Here is a 14,780-nt window from a genome sequence, read left to right on the forward strand (position 1 = left end):
GAGAAATATAGGCAAAAGGTCTGACAGCTAACCTGGAAAACAAGACCAGAAACTTGTGTATGTTGTATTTGACCCATTTATTAATGGTGAAAACTGATGACCTGTTGTTTTGTATGGTTTTATGACATACCAAATGTAAGTTGAGTGTTCAAAAGCAGCCCTGTGGGAACAGAAGCAGGAACACCTTGCTTGCAAAGAAAAGGAGCAAGAAAAGAACATGCTTTGGTGGTTTTGTTTTGGTTTTAATTGCTTTAGAGCTTGATGGTATACTAGTCTTTGGGAACACCAAATGTCTTCTGAGGTGAGGGATATGCAGACCCATGGAAGTTAGTATGGCAGGAGTATGGGTATCACACAAGGGGGGATGGGGTAGAGGAAGTGCCCAACTGGAATTCATAGATCACTTGCTCCCAAAAAGTAGCTGTGGGGAAAATATAATTAAAACCAAATACAAAGCTATACAAAACTATCATGCTTGCCTTTAAGGCTTTTTATTCAACGGTGAAGTAAAATGCACTGTTTTCTCTCCTCTGCCTTTTTCACTAGGATCAGTGGAGGTCAAATGCTGGTGACATTTGCAGACAGCAAGTCAGCTCTTCGTGTTATGGATATAGATGGTGTCAAAGTAAGACTTTTTTAAACCTATAGTAATTTCATGACAAATTTCTCAAAGGGTTTGCTTAGAAAAGAGATAATTGAGTTTCTAGCTAAATCAATTAGTATTATTTCAGGGAAACTTAGTGCTCACAAAGTCCTTGGCTTTCACAGCCGCTGAGGTTTTAATGCAGTATTTCAGTTTCAGGAGGGCAGGAGGTGACTCCTAAGCAGTGCTTAGGATCTGGCCTCTGATACCATTGCAGAATACATGGACTCAGTCACTGTTCTGGCACTTAAAGCAGTTCTTCTGAGATTATGTGTGACTTCATACTGTTGCCAAAGCATTCTCACAATTGTGGTTTGGAAATTTTGTTGTTTCTCTTAAGTCTATCAAATAAACTTCTTCTATCATGCTGGAACAACATGATTCATTGGCCTCCATGGCAAATTCAGCACTAGCAGTAGGCGTTTACCTTCCCATCCCCTGCTCTTCCTTCCCACACACATACTCTAAAACTCATCAACCCCCTCATTTATGCTGACAAAACTGTTTGTGGGCCTGCACTGTAAACTTAACATTGAAGTAATGGATTTAACTCTCATTCCTCTTTCTTATTTGGAGTTTTATCTTTTAATTTGGCTCATTTCATTAATCTAATTTATAGCACAGACCAAAATGTGCACAGTGTGTGAAAGTGCTGGGAGCTTGGCAAACTAATTTTGCTGCCAAAGCTGCTGGCTTGGATACATCTCGCCCCAAATGTCAAGGAGCAACACATATAAGCAGCTGTGGCCTTAATCTGTTTAATAATATACTTTCCATATACATCAACAGTCATATTTAGGATTTTCTGAGCAAGAAGTCTGCTTGCAGATGGCAGGATCAGATAGCAAACTCTTAAAGCTACTGACTCAAAAATGGAACCGTCCCACACCATGATTACAATCACAGTATTGTTTTGTTGATATTAGATGTTTCACCTATTTCTCAAGTATTTCCCAAATGCAGCAGCAATGTGTTTGTGCTGTGAAGCTAATTTTCTTTCAAGAATATTGCTGCAGTCTGAAAACTTGGTTATGGGGGTAGGAGGAGTGCTTCCTCTTCATTTAGCTTCTGAAATGAAGCTTCAGTTGCATCGGTTTCTCAAGCAGTTGGACTGGCAGCACTTGCTTACTCTGTTCAGGTGTTCTCATTTCGTGAAGTTGCTTGGCAAAGGGGAAACAATTCTTTCTTTGCATTAGGTTAAAGGCAGAACAGTGAAGATCCGGCCCAAGACTAAGGACTGGCTAAAGGGCCTTCAGGAGGAAATTGCTCGAAAACGGGACAGCATTGTCCCCATGTCCCCCACAGCAAATTCCTGTCTTCTGGAAGAAAATTTTGACTTCTCAAGTTTGGACTATGACTCGGAAGGTAAGCAGCAGGTTTCTAAGCTAAGTTGTGAGAAATTCCTTCACTGACTTTGGCTTCACAGAGAAGTTATATATGAGTGTCAGTGGTATCTTAATTTGTAATGAGGCCACACTTCTTAAAAATAGGATTATAACTAAAGCCATGACCTGGCACTGTGCCTAGGCAGAGAACTGTTGCTTAGATTGTCCTGCCAATTTAGTGTTACACTACTTGTTAGAAAATCCAATGTCTATGCAGTTGTCTGTATAGAATGAAATACACAGATTACACAAGGAGTTTGCACAACCTGTATATTAAATTCATTGATTGGTAGTAGAGACAGAGAATGCATTTGCTCACTAGTTCTTTGTGGTCTAATATTTTAATTCAGGTGACATAGTGGAGGATGAAGATGATTATTTAGATGATGCTTTGTGTCAACACCTAGTAGCAGACACAGCAGAAGATATGCCTGAAGGCTCTGGACATTTTGCATCCATAGCTCTTGCAAACAAATCTGGACAAAACCTGCGCCTGTATAAAGGTAAAATATCTACCTTCCTTAAAGTAAGACCTGAAGGTTTGTTGTTCTCTTTTTGTCTGTATTTCCCTGTTCATTTATATTTTAATTGTAGGTCCTCCAAAGATAAGGATCATCTTTTTTGCACATGTTCGTGTTCAGCCCCCCTTGAGTTAGTGACTGTAACTGAGGCCCTTAGGCACTGAGGCCCTTAGGCATAACAGCAATACAAATAATAAAGCTTAGATCCTCTTTCTCTCTAGCCCAGGGCAAGGCACAAATGCTGAGAAATGCTGTTTTCCTTTTATAGCCAGGAGAAATTAAGTATTTTTATTCATTTCATGATGTTTGGCACTGGAGCATAAAACAAGAAATCGTTATTTTCTTATCGGCGAAGGCCAGAGCAAAATCAAACCAGAGGAATCCTGCTGATTCAGTGACGGGCTTCGCTCTGTCCTTTGAGCAATAGCTGTGGCACTGCAGTCAGGTGTAAGCTGGGCGATATGGGATGTTGTTGTGTTCAAGTTACTTCCTTCAAAGAAGCCTAAAGTTTTTCTTTTGTTCTCATTTAATTTATTTCTGAAGAAGCTGAGGTTCACACAACAGGTTTATTCATTCTTTTAGTGCTTTGTAAATGTGTTACCTTTTTTCCTGGTCAGCTGGCTTGTTTGCACATTATTGTGAAATGACTCAGTAAAGAGAAGATAAAGCTGTGGAGAGAATACTGATAAAAACTGCAGCAAGAACTAGCCAAACCAGTGGTGGTCTTACACTGGAATGTGATCAGGACATGCTTTGGTGACCAAGCACTGACAGGCTGGGTCACGTATTAAACACTTCATTGTGACAGCAAGTGATTCAGTAGCTGTCATTCTGCACTGTCTCAGAAGTGCTTTGTCATAAAAGTGAAAACTTTTAATACCTTCAAAGGTTGAACCAGAAGTAGAGTTCAAAAAGATTAAATGAAATTCGTAAGTTGACGCAGACAGATTTTCCAAACAACCAGAGTGATACGCAGCTTTTTTGCCCACCTTGAGTCATAGGTTGGGTGCAGCGTGGCCAGACCCAGAAACCTAGCCCTGAGTCAAGGAGTAATCTGTCATTATTAAATACTCTAAAGCCAATCACTTCGTATTATAGGATGCCTTGCCCTCCAAACACCTCTGGCCTACTGCGTGATGATTCATTTAGCTACAGAGAATTGCAATGATTCTTTTCACCCACACTAGCTCTTCTCCACAAGAAACATCACAAAGTAAATGGAGATTATGAAGTGTATTTTGAAGGAGGTCACGGTGGGATCATGATCTCACACAACTCAAAGTATGATATATTCAATCCATCTTGAAAGTCTCTGCAATTTCAGATGCCTCCATAAGCTTCCAGTTCTGCCTGAGTAACTCCTAATCGAAGGTATGATGATTGTATAGCTGGTGCTAGACACAGATGGAAACCAGTGACGGGCAGAACAGTGTGTATGTGTGTTTCTGAGGTCAGAGAAGGGCATAGCCTCATGAAACTGATGTCCGTAGGAGCTACTGCCATAAACCAGCAGCCTTGTAGGGGAAAGGACAGAATGGTGATGGCTGGTTTTTGCCTTGTGTTCAGTGTTACTGCTACAAGCTGTGCTTTTAGGTGCCTGTATGACTCCTTGGATCCTACCGATGAGCCTGTATCTGCAGCTTAGAAGTATTGAAAATACAGAGAGATGGGGGAGGGCGGGTTGGGCAGATCACAGGCTCTGTCTCTGTGGCTGCCATCCGCTGCTGAGTGGGAGTAGGAAACTGTGAGGCAGCTCGGTATTCCCTGCAGAGCACAGCTTTCTGAAAAACAAGAGCTTGTGTAAAAATGCTTGAAGTATGAGAGGCTGCTGGTACACAGTTCCTTCCCCATCCTTTCCAAACCACAGGGACAAAACTACACCCCGTGAATTTTGGAGCCCTAAAGAACAGAGCTGCATGGCTGGGCAGCTGTGCTGGGGTGAGGGAACTGAAATAAAGCCCTCACTGTAGCAGCCTGGGAGACCAAAGCAATCCCTACTTCTTGCCTCTCCAGCTGTCAGAGAGGCTTAGATGGGATGAAAGACTGTGTAATTACCTAGGCATATAAGGTGCAGGCAAGGGCTAGCAGATTGGGGCAAGCGTACCTGTTAGGTGATGTTGCTGAAAAGCAGAGATGTGATGAGTGAGCCATTCAGAGGAATTTTTCTCTGGCACAAACCCAGTTCTCCTGAGTGAGTACCTCAGTTGTTTAACCCTCAGAGAGAATTCCTGTGTTCAGGAAGTAAGAGCAAGGGATTGACATGAACTGGCCTCCTCGTGGCTGCCGTGACACAGTTTGAACGCGAGCAGGTTGCCACCAAATCTGGCTGTGAAAAGCGCAGAATCTAACAAGGTGACTAGTAACCCTGAAATCAGATGCAAACAGCTAATAAATGCTGGAGAAGGAGAGAGAGAAGCATTTGACAAAAGGGTAGATGTTTCCTGGAGCGGGAGCAGGGAGACCTTTGGGGAGAGCAGAACAGTATGAAAGGAGCCATGTCGTCTGGCTGAGGCTGGCCTCTGTCCTGACCACTCAGATTTGGTGTGTCTCACCCAGTGTGTATCTAATACAGATCCTTCCTAAAATTTCCCTAGATGATACAGACCTGGCCGATCTGAAGCAGGAGCTGGAGGCGAGTGGGGAATGCCACCGCCGGACCCCAAGCAGGTCTCTCTCCATTCCTACCAGGCCTCGGCCACTTCAGCCACCACAGAGGCCTCCCCCTCCTGGTGAGTTTAACCCTTTTTTAATGCTGTGGTAGCCCCATCTGAACGGTTTTGCCTGCCATTTCAGGGTGACAAAGTGAGTAATACCTTGTTCTGGAATGTCGGGCTGCTGAGGTACTTGCCTCCCGGTCTGTTTCAGTCTGACTATGGCTGCCATTAGCAACGGGAGAAGTTTGTCTTTAGGATGACATACTCCACAAAAAAATGCCTTTAGTGAGGATGGAATGGCCCATATGTTTCATACTAACTCATCACTCAGGTTAGTGAGTTGACCAGCCACTCTGTGGCAATAAAAATAAGTATCAGGGTTTATGCCTGCTGACTTCTGAAGTCACTGTTTTCTTACACTTTCTTTGCTTCTGACTTAATTGTAGCCTTCATTTTGAAAAGCTCTGATAAAATACTCATTCTGGACTCATTTTTGTCCTTTTCTGCTTTGCAAGCAGTTCTTGCTCTTGTGGTTATTGAAAGAAATGCAAAGTGACTTACGATTTTCTGTGAGGCACAGAGGGGAAGTGACGCTCTTTACCTAAGCTCTACCCACCTGAGATGCCATCAGTGCTTTTTATGGCTACTTCTGGATGAATGCTAATTGCCAGATCAGCATAACCATCTTTGCCTTCTGTATGACACAAGCTATACATCACGTTTTTCTTGCAGCCCAAAAGCCTCTCTTCTGTGTATATTTCCCAGTTTTAAATTAAAGGTTCTGTCAGACTCACTGCGGGAGGATGAGTTCTTTGGGATCATTCCCATTCAGTTCTGAGTCTGTTGCACAGAAGCGACACCACCAGTGTCTGTATTTCTGTGCCTGGAATGCAGTGCTCAGCTGAGGTTATTAAATTAATTAAATGAAAGCAAGGCTAAGTAGGAAACTGCTTCCTGAAACAGTTCAACATTTCAGCATTTTATTCGGTGTTGAGATTTTTTTTTTCACCTCAGAGCAACAGTTCAGCCCATCACTCCTCCTAGATTAAAGTGTCTGGCCCTTGGCACTCAGGCAGAGGGACTCAAGGTCCCTGGTGTCCTCCAGGAAGAAGGTCTTGCCTAATATGTCTGTCCCTGGAGGAGAAGGGAGGGTGATAGTGTCTTTTTTATTTATCACAAACGATTTCTGAGCACATTGGTTTTGCTCCATTGCAGAAAAAATGTTTTATCAGCTCTTGAATGTAAAAAAGCCATTTTTATTCTGCTTTCAGCTGCAACATCAGGCAAAAAGTCCCCCTCAGATGGTTCCCTCTCTCCAGGAAGCCACTCCACCTGCTCCATCCTGGCAACTGCAAAACTGCTACCTGGAGCCCCTCAGCAGCCAGTGAGTTCTGCCATTCAGCGCGGCCACTTAGCTTGTCTACACCTGTCATGAAAGGAAGGAGGGAAGGCCACCACAGGCCTGAGCTGGAAATGCTAAGATGAACTTCTTGTACTGTAATACTAGACTGTAGGACCTGCTAGACACCAGGAAAACATTATTAAATTGCCAAGAATTAGAAAGGCCAAAGAGGGCAAAAGAGAATGGTGCGTGACCAGGGCACTGTTTATTCCACATGCTGCTTTCTGACAGATGCTAACCTGAATTTTCAACACTATGTTAATACACTTTAATTCTTTTCAAACCTCTTTGTTGCTGGGCCATGCTACTGCCCAGAATACAGACGAAGTCTTGACTATAGCCAGCAAGGCTTCTAGCCACGTCAGGAGACAGAGACCAGAATGTGGAAACACCTCCCGACTCCTGTCTTGTTGGATAAGAACCGTAATGTATTGAACAAGGGATGGCTAAGGGACTAGCTGTGGCAGTAAGCCACTGGCCTGTCTGTCAGCTGGTAACAAAGATGTAGTATCTGCCAAAAGACTCCGCACCATTTCTGTAGTATTTATAGATCGTTGAATAGCCACTGGCAAACCAGAATTTTTTTTTTTGTAATCTTGAGCTTAGCTGCAAGATTACAGGTGTACAAGAAAAATCACTTCTCTCAAAATTACTCATTCTTATATGTGTTTTTTTAAAGCCTAAAGTCCGGACTGGAATAAGTAAACCTTACAATGTCAAGCAGATCAAAACCACCACAGCTGAGGAAGCAGAAGAAGCTATTAGATGTCTTATGGAAGCTAAAGGGGGTAAGCACAGCTTTCTGATTTCTAAAAATCTTTAAATAAAGAAAACTGTAGGTGTATTCATCCATCCCATCATAGCCCAGTTGCACGTATTCCTATTCAGAAACTCACCTGAACGCTGAATACACATTCTTGCAAGATTGTACTTGGTGTTCTCTGTCAGTTTTGATAATACTAACTTTTTTTCCCCAAGATGACTCAAGCTGTATATTTTGTTGTAAAACCTGTTACGAGCAGCACCTTGGGTTATTTATGTCTAGATTTAGTCTGAAAAATTAAAAGATAAAAGATGGGATCTTACTAAATTGATGGTGCCTGTGTTAGCTCAGAGTTGCATAAAGGATATTTGCTGCTCTATTTAGTGAATGCTCACTGTTCCAAGCAGAACTAGAGAATAAATACAACTGTGGGAGAAATAACCTGGATTCTGTTCACATTTGGCCAGCAAGTATAGTTGTAACCTAGATAGAAGCTTGCATCGCTTCAGCTTGAATAGCTAAGTTAAAAGGCTACTCTGTCCTTAGGCTCGCTCTCTAATCCCTGGAGAAGAGAGCTTCTTGCAAGTCAGAGCAGGAAACTAGCTTAGGTACTGAAACGTAGGCAGTGTGAGTATATCCTCCAGGGTGGCAAGCAGTCTTTCTGCTGATGCTGTATGAATGAGAAAGAATGCAGAATGACTCTGAGATAGCTACCTGAGCTTGCAAGGCTCTCAGTTTAAGAGAAAAACATCCCTTTTCATTTGTAAATAGAGCAACTGCAGTCTGGAATAATCAGATTTAATTAGAAATCTCATAAAGGCATCTTGATGTTTGTTCCTCGGAGAGTTCTGTTCATTTGGTTTTGAAATTAGGTTTACTCTTCATTTATTTTGAAATTCACATTCGGCATTTCACTCAGTGTGGGTAAGGGAACTAATCTGGTCAGCATCACTTTCACTCCCTTCTGCTGTACCACCAGTTGGCATTTACAGTTCTTTCCAAAGTACTTTACAAGATGCATTTGGTGTCATCGTCTAGATTTTCCAGGTAAGGAAACTAGGGCAAAAGGAGACTCGGGACTTGACTCCAGTACTCCCGAACTCCCAGTCAGTGTTTTTTGCACTTGGCTAAATGGTGGCACAGCACTGCTGGTTTGGCATGAAATTATTTCAGATAGGAGAGTTTTTCCCTAACTGCCTCTTACAAATGTAACAGGATTGCAAAGGTCTGTCTTTATTTCTAAAACCTACCTTCCTGGCCCGAGCCGGCCCTTTAGGTATCCACATTTTGGAGGCATGATTGTGAAAGAAATTATCTTGAAGCTATCTTCTGATCAGGCCAAGACACTATCTGTTTTTGCTTTTCAGGACTACAGGAAGATGCAGTAAAGCCTGCTCTAACTAGAAACCAGATGTTCACCAAACCTGAGCCTCTTCCCAGCATCACAAAGTCAGCATCATTTCAAGGGTCACAGGTGGGACCAGTGCTTGTGCCCCATCGCCCACCACCCAAAGTTCCAACTGCGAAGAAGTCAGTACCTCTACAAAGGACCGGAGTTAAGGTGGACAATGTACGATAGCTACTGCAAAGTGCACCCAGCTTCCCTTACACAGTGTGACCAATGGCCGGAGGGGTGGGCTGTTAAACAGTTTGCATGAGATCCTGTCGTTTAACATTCTTAGCCATCAGGTGCCGAAATGATTCCGTGTATTGTAGTCACCAAGGCATAAAAATGTAAGAAAGATCTGAAAGGAAACAGAGCCTTGAGTTCCTTACTCAGCCTTATCCAGCTTTTCTATTTGTCAGTCCATTCTCTTAGACTTCATTATTTTTCTTCCGGTTAGTCTAAACCTTGATTTAAGACTCATTCCTTTATCACAGCGTTTATTTTTGACCAGATCATGACTGGTCTGCTCTGTAATGATCTGAGGCAGTTTCTTCATCAGTATGCTGTTCAGAGACATCTCGCTTTTCTCACACACCTTGTTTCAGCCTTTCACTTTGAATTCTGGATTCTACTCAAGAGTTCAGGTTCTTAAAAATACAAACCTGTAGGTGTTCAAGTTTTAATCTCTGTCAGGTCTCTACAATGTAGATAATAGTTCTTTACCTCTACAGCTGTTAAACCAATTATTTAATGGTGAAAGCAGTTTTAAGTACAAGAGAAAGACAGGTAAAACCTTTTATACTCTTCCTTTGACAGAACCTCTGCTAGGAAGCTCTGTTCTAACTTGTTAGGACTCCTGCCTCACCTTCCTTTCTAAAGGCATTCATCCTTTATAATGGACTGTGCCATGTCTACTTAGCAGATTCACAAAAGAAAAAAAAACCCACACAGCACAGTGCATGCCCTTTCCTTAAACATTCTGTAACAAGGAATGGTCTGTTTATTTTGTTTATGTTGTTGCCATTCCCAGGGCACTCCTGAAAGGAGCAGAGCGGGATGTTAGTTAGTGATATGAGATCTCCTGCAGGAATGTATCTATTTCAGTTTGACTCTCCTTCAGACTTCTATGCCTTCCTCCATCTGAGTGAGTTCAGATGGGAGCAGTGTACTTGAAAACCTCTACCCAATCCACCTCTATCATTAAAAAAGCATGCAAGCACATGTAGGTAACTTAACAACAGCATATAGACAGAAGTGGCAGGGGACATCATGCAATACTGACTAAATATTCTGACTGCATTAAAAAGCCTGTATATTTTTATTAAGAACTAAAATGCTTTCATTCAGTCACACAAAGTGTGAGAAATCTGAAGCAGCTCTTGCCCTCCTGGACTAAGCTGGGCTCTGGTTATTTATGTATTTATAACTGGTGAATATATGCTAGTACTAATCATAGAGTAGTTTGGGTTGGAAGGGACCTTAAAGATCATCTGCTTCCAACCCCCTGCCATGGGCAGGGACACCGTCCACTAGACCAGGCTGCTCAGAGCCCCATCCAGCCTGGCCCTGAACACTTCTGGGGCATCCACAGCTTCTCTGGGCAACCTGTTCCAGTGCCTCACCACCCTCACAGTAAAGAATTTCTTCCCTATTTATTTAGCCCTCCCTATGCATTCTTACTTAAATAGTACTAGTCAGCAGAGAGATGTAACGAATAAGTAACTCTTCAGAACTGTTGTTAATTTGGCCCAGAGCGAAGTTCTAACATGGAAGAGATGTATTTCTCATACAGGGAGCAAACAGGCTGTAGGGTCCTTGTCCTCATACAAGACTCTGTAAATGAACACAGGTCCAAGGTACGATGCGTGAGAGCAGACCCAAGCAGGTACAGTGCAGGCTGTCAAGCCTCCTCTTTGTACTGCTTGTTTTTCTTCCAGTACTGCCAGCTTTTCTCAGTAACGCCACCAATAAGACTAGCACTAGTAGTGACTCAGAGTGACATTTTTGTTCTCAAATTTCTTGTTCCTTTTCCCCCTCAGGCCATGCCTACAGAAGAACAATCTGACCAAGCACAGTCTCCTTTTGGCTTGCCAGAGCCTGCTCTAGAAGCCACAGCTCTTCTTAGTCCGACCAGGATTACTCCAGTACCTAAACCCAGAACACCACAACCTGGGAAGCCCCAGGAGAGCAGGGGGAGCAGCGAAAGGCAGCCCCCCTCGGCAAGCACAGCTGAGGCCGTTGCACTGCCTCCCCACAACGCTTCCTTTGCCCCAAAGGTGCCACCACGAAGAAAGAAGTCTGCTCCTGCAGCTCTTCATCTGCAAGTTTTACAGAGCAGCGACAACTCACTTTTTAGTGGGTTAATGTTCAACTCCAACAACAACAATCCTGGATGCTGCTCCCAAGCTCAGGATGCTCGTGTCGCTGTGCAGGCTGCTGTCTCTGCTCCTGCATCCTCTGCCAGCCCAGAAAACAACACAACGAAGCAGTTGGCACCAAATGCCACAGAATTGATGGCTAACCTTCAGGGCCCTCCGGTACCAGGTGGCCAGCATCCACAGCTCTCAGATAGCAGCTCCCTTCCAGAGAACACCAATCTTTTGGACCTGGACACGGATTCTTCCTGCCCTCTTTCCATACAGGCAACATCAGCCACTTCTCCAGCACACACTCCAGAAAAATTTAAACACCCCAGCTTGAAAGATTTCAGTCACTGGGTTACATTTAGCGATGACGAAGACAGCAGTGCACTGTTAGAAGGGTTCAACAAACTGCTTGTCTTAGAACAAAACAAAAATACCTTGAAGCCAAATACTGATTTAGAATTGTAAGATTTTTTCCCCTTAATGCTCCTGCAGAAATCACAATTATGATGCAAAATAAAAATTAATTTTTTGCACAACGATTTTTTATTTAAGGAAATAGGATCATCTGCCTATGCTACATTTCATTGTCATGTTTAAAAATACTGCCCCTGGAGGGAGGTGTATAGAGTATATACAACCTAACATTATCTACAGCTTATTTGAAACATTCTTTATTCTAAGTTATTTCTTTTTATTAATCTACCTTAAGATGTTTTATTTCATTTCAGGTACAAATCATACATAAGAACATGTAATGAGGTATGGAAAAAAGACATCACGAAAAACATTTTTCTCTGAAATCTACATATATTAATCTATTTCTCTCACTTGAAATAAAGCACCCTTATCTTGAATAGTTGACTGCTAGTTATTCTGGAACAAACATCCAAACGGGGAATATACAGCAGTATAACTGCAGTAACATGGATATTGTTCTACTACAGAAGTTTCTGCTGTGGAAACAAGGCTTAGACGGTATCTTCTGGTAGCTCTTAACTAGTCTGCAGTGTTAGCCCCAGTACTTAACTTATTAAACTCATTCCTGCGTTGAAAGTAAAACGAAAGGCGTGTACCATGAGGCTGTAAAGCAGAACCATGAGAAGCGGTGCCCAGGCATCAGCAAGAAATGCGTTTTTACTCCAGACAGGCAAGCAAAGCCCCATACTACAACAGACCTCTTCCAAGCGCTGTGCTGCTACTGGCGCTGTAGTAACATGCCTCCACGAGTCTGGAAGGCCAGGGTAGCCTCTCAAAACATGGCTCCAGCCTACAACGAGATCAAAGGCCTCCTGAGTTCGTTTTCTACCACTAGGTTCCAGAACTCACCCTGGGTTTTGTTCACAGCAAGTCAGTGCCAACCACCATACTTCACACAGCAAGAGCACGTGGGCAGTGACAGCCCCTTTTTGAAGAACTGCTATAGGCTGCTTGTATATTACCTGTGCAAATACTGTGGGAGTACAGGGAATAGTTGTGCCCCGCTGCTGACATCGGTCATTAGCATATTCATGTCTTATGCTAAGGGGAGTTTAGTAATTCAGTACTTGTGTCCCTGTTCCCATTCTGCTTCGTAGTAAGAAAATGCCATTGCCAGTCTTATTTCCACAGTGCAGATGAGGAAAGAGCTGGTCTTGGAACCTAAGTTTATGCACAGTATGTGCAACGCAGGCTGTGTTACATCCTGAAACTGAGCCACACACACGTGACTGGGAATGGCAGAACCCTCCTGCGGAGAGGAACAGTCGCTTACGGCCTAATGAGTTTGCCCACTCGCAGTAAAGCTCAGCTTGGCCACCAGGCTGGTTGCTCTCGCTGTGCGTTTCTGCTGATCCTCAGCTATGCAGTCTGTTTATTTTGTACCGGGGTAGGAGCTGCCGTGTGCTTCCCAGCCACCTCAGCAGCTGTGGTAAATGCATGCTGCAGCAGAGGGCCAGGCAACCCTGAAAAACAGTAGGATCACAGAGCATGAGCTGGGAAGGTTAAGAAACAGCACCAGGCCCGGGCACCGCATCTAAGACTGAGGACAAAGTGAAGGCTCGCGCGCGGTGCTGTAGACGGCTGTTGCTCAGGTGCACTGTGCATCCAGCCACACAGGGGTGCCGCCGGGAGGCAGCTGCAATGCACAGAGTAAGACTAACTACCATAATCTGTTCATTGCAGGTTCTTGCAAACAGAAGGTTTGAAAGACGATCATGTCCAATGGTTCCGTGACAGCCCAGCCAGGGGAAGCAGCCCCTGTTAGACACTGCAGAAACTCCAGGCAAGTAATCCTTCGTGCCTGTTTTGCTTCTCCCTTACACTTACTCCCTGTTCCACCACAGCCTATAGGGCAAGTGTTTCGGGCGAGTCTATAGGTCACTTACCACAGTGGGCTGGCTCATGAAGTCCTGCTGCTCAGCTCAAAGCGGACGATCTCCACAATGAAGTCACTCCTTGTTCGTTAGCGAGCCGGCAGCCGTGCTTCTCAGACACCCGAGATTTTGACAAGGATAATCCACGGTGCTCAACGCGTCTGCTACTTGCTCTAGCTGTGCAGGCTTTTGCCTTGCCTGCGCAGGAAAACTGTACACGACAAATGCCATTTGTTCAAAGCAGGCAGTTAAAAGCGATAAACAGATTGCAACTTAACAAGTTACCATGACAAGAGAAGCATCAAGATCTTTTATTATTAAAGGAAACAGAGCATTTTTAAGCAGTTGGTGAAGCTGAAAAAACCCTCTTGTTTTCAGATTTTTTTTGCAGAAAAGATGCATTAAAAAAGTTCAGAGGTTCAGGTTTTTTCCCTGTAGGAAAATTAATTGGCTTGTTCTCAGCTTCTTGGAAACTGGGAATTCAGCCATTTTCTTACTTGTAATGCCTACCTGTTTCACTGCCAGTGCCAAATTCTGAACACGAGACATCCTGTAGGAGAGGATGCTGCCTTTGTCTGAGCACCTGCCATCCTCCTCTGCTCCCTCGTTTGCCAGACACTTTAAAAAAATTGCAAAAACCTTCAAAGGCCAAACCAATAAAGCCCAGTACTAAGCTTCTGAAGTGTCAGTTTAACACGGTAGCAGGCTAGTGAATAATGCTGAAGCGAGATAGCTGTTTCCCTCCAAGATGACACAGAGCCTTAGACTCCTGTCCTCCTCTTAAAAAAAAAATACAGTGAATATTTATGGGCATATTTCAGTATAAAACATTAAGAGCTGTAAAAAAGAAAGAGTACGTTATATGACCATAGCCAACATTTTCTGCAAAGATAATTAACAGCTCTAGGACAGCTAATTTACATGTTAATGAAAGTGTTAGCAGGAAAGCCAATTAAATTGGATTTATACAAGTCAAATAAAATCCGCTTTATTACTCTCCTTGAATAAAAGAAGTATCTGGCCTTTAGCATTTTATCTTATTTCTATGTATGTGGCAAGCTGCCCATTAAAGCATGAATCCCAGCAGCTAGCTGGTTTATACTATCAGTGACAGCATGTACTCTTCAGCTGCAGCAAATCAAGGGAAAAGAACAGACAGTCAAGCAGAAAAGGTTACGGCAAAGAATGAGAAATCTCCTGTCTCAATATATTATCTTCCACACTGCTGCTCAACACCCCAGCCAAGTGTTTTTTCAGAGGCGGGTGCTTGTGACCCGCGTTCTAGTTTTAATGGTCAGGAGAAGCAAA

At 43.4% G+C, this 14,780-nt stretch overlaps 1 protein-coding gene across 3 annotated transcripts in view; it reads left to right on the plus strand.

Moving 5' to 3' along the window:
• The window catches only part of SYNJ2 (synaptojanin 2), a 71,851-nt gene extending 59,876 nt beyond the window's left edge, over positions 1 to 11,975 (plus strand). For 2 of the 3 annotated variants that reach the window (XM_056343925.1, XM_056343927.1), the window contains 8 exons: positions 547 to 625; positions 1,840 to 2,008; positions 2,379 to 2,531; positions 5,144 to 5,278; positions 6,475 to 6,587; positions 7,285 to 7,393; positions 8,736 to 8,938; positions 10,795 to 11,975. In XM_056343925.1, the coding sequence (XP_056199900.1) occupies positions 547 to 625; positions 1,840 to 2,008; positions 2,379 to 2,531; positions 5,144 to 5,278; positions 6,475 to 6,587; positions 7,285 to 7,393; positions 8,736 to 8,938; positions 10,795 to 11,586 (1,753 nt within the window). In that variant the 3' untranslated portion in view covers positions 11,587 to 11,975. The remainder of the gene's footprint in view (positions 1 to 546; positions 626 to 1,839; positions 2,009 to 2,378; positions 2,532 to 5,143; positions 5,279 to 6,474; positions 6,588 to 7,284; positions 7,394 to 8,735; positions 8,939 to 10,794) is intronic. The other variant, XM_056343926.1, reaches the window with a different exon arrangement.
• The last annotated feature ends 2,805 nt before the right edge of the window (positions 11,976 to 14,780 follow it).

The sequence above is a fragment of the Falco biarmicus genome, chromosome 6, assembly GCF_023638135.1.
Source record: "Falco biarmicus isolate bFalBia1 chromosome 6, bFalBia1.pri, whole genome shotgun sequence".
Classification (NCBI taxonomy): Eukaryota; Metazoa; Chordata; class Aves; order Falconiformes; family Falconidae; genus Falco; species Falco biarmicus.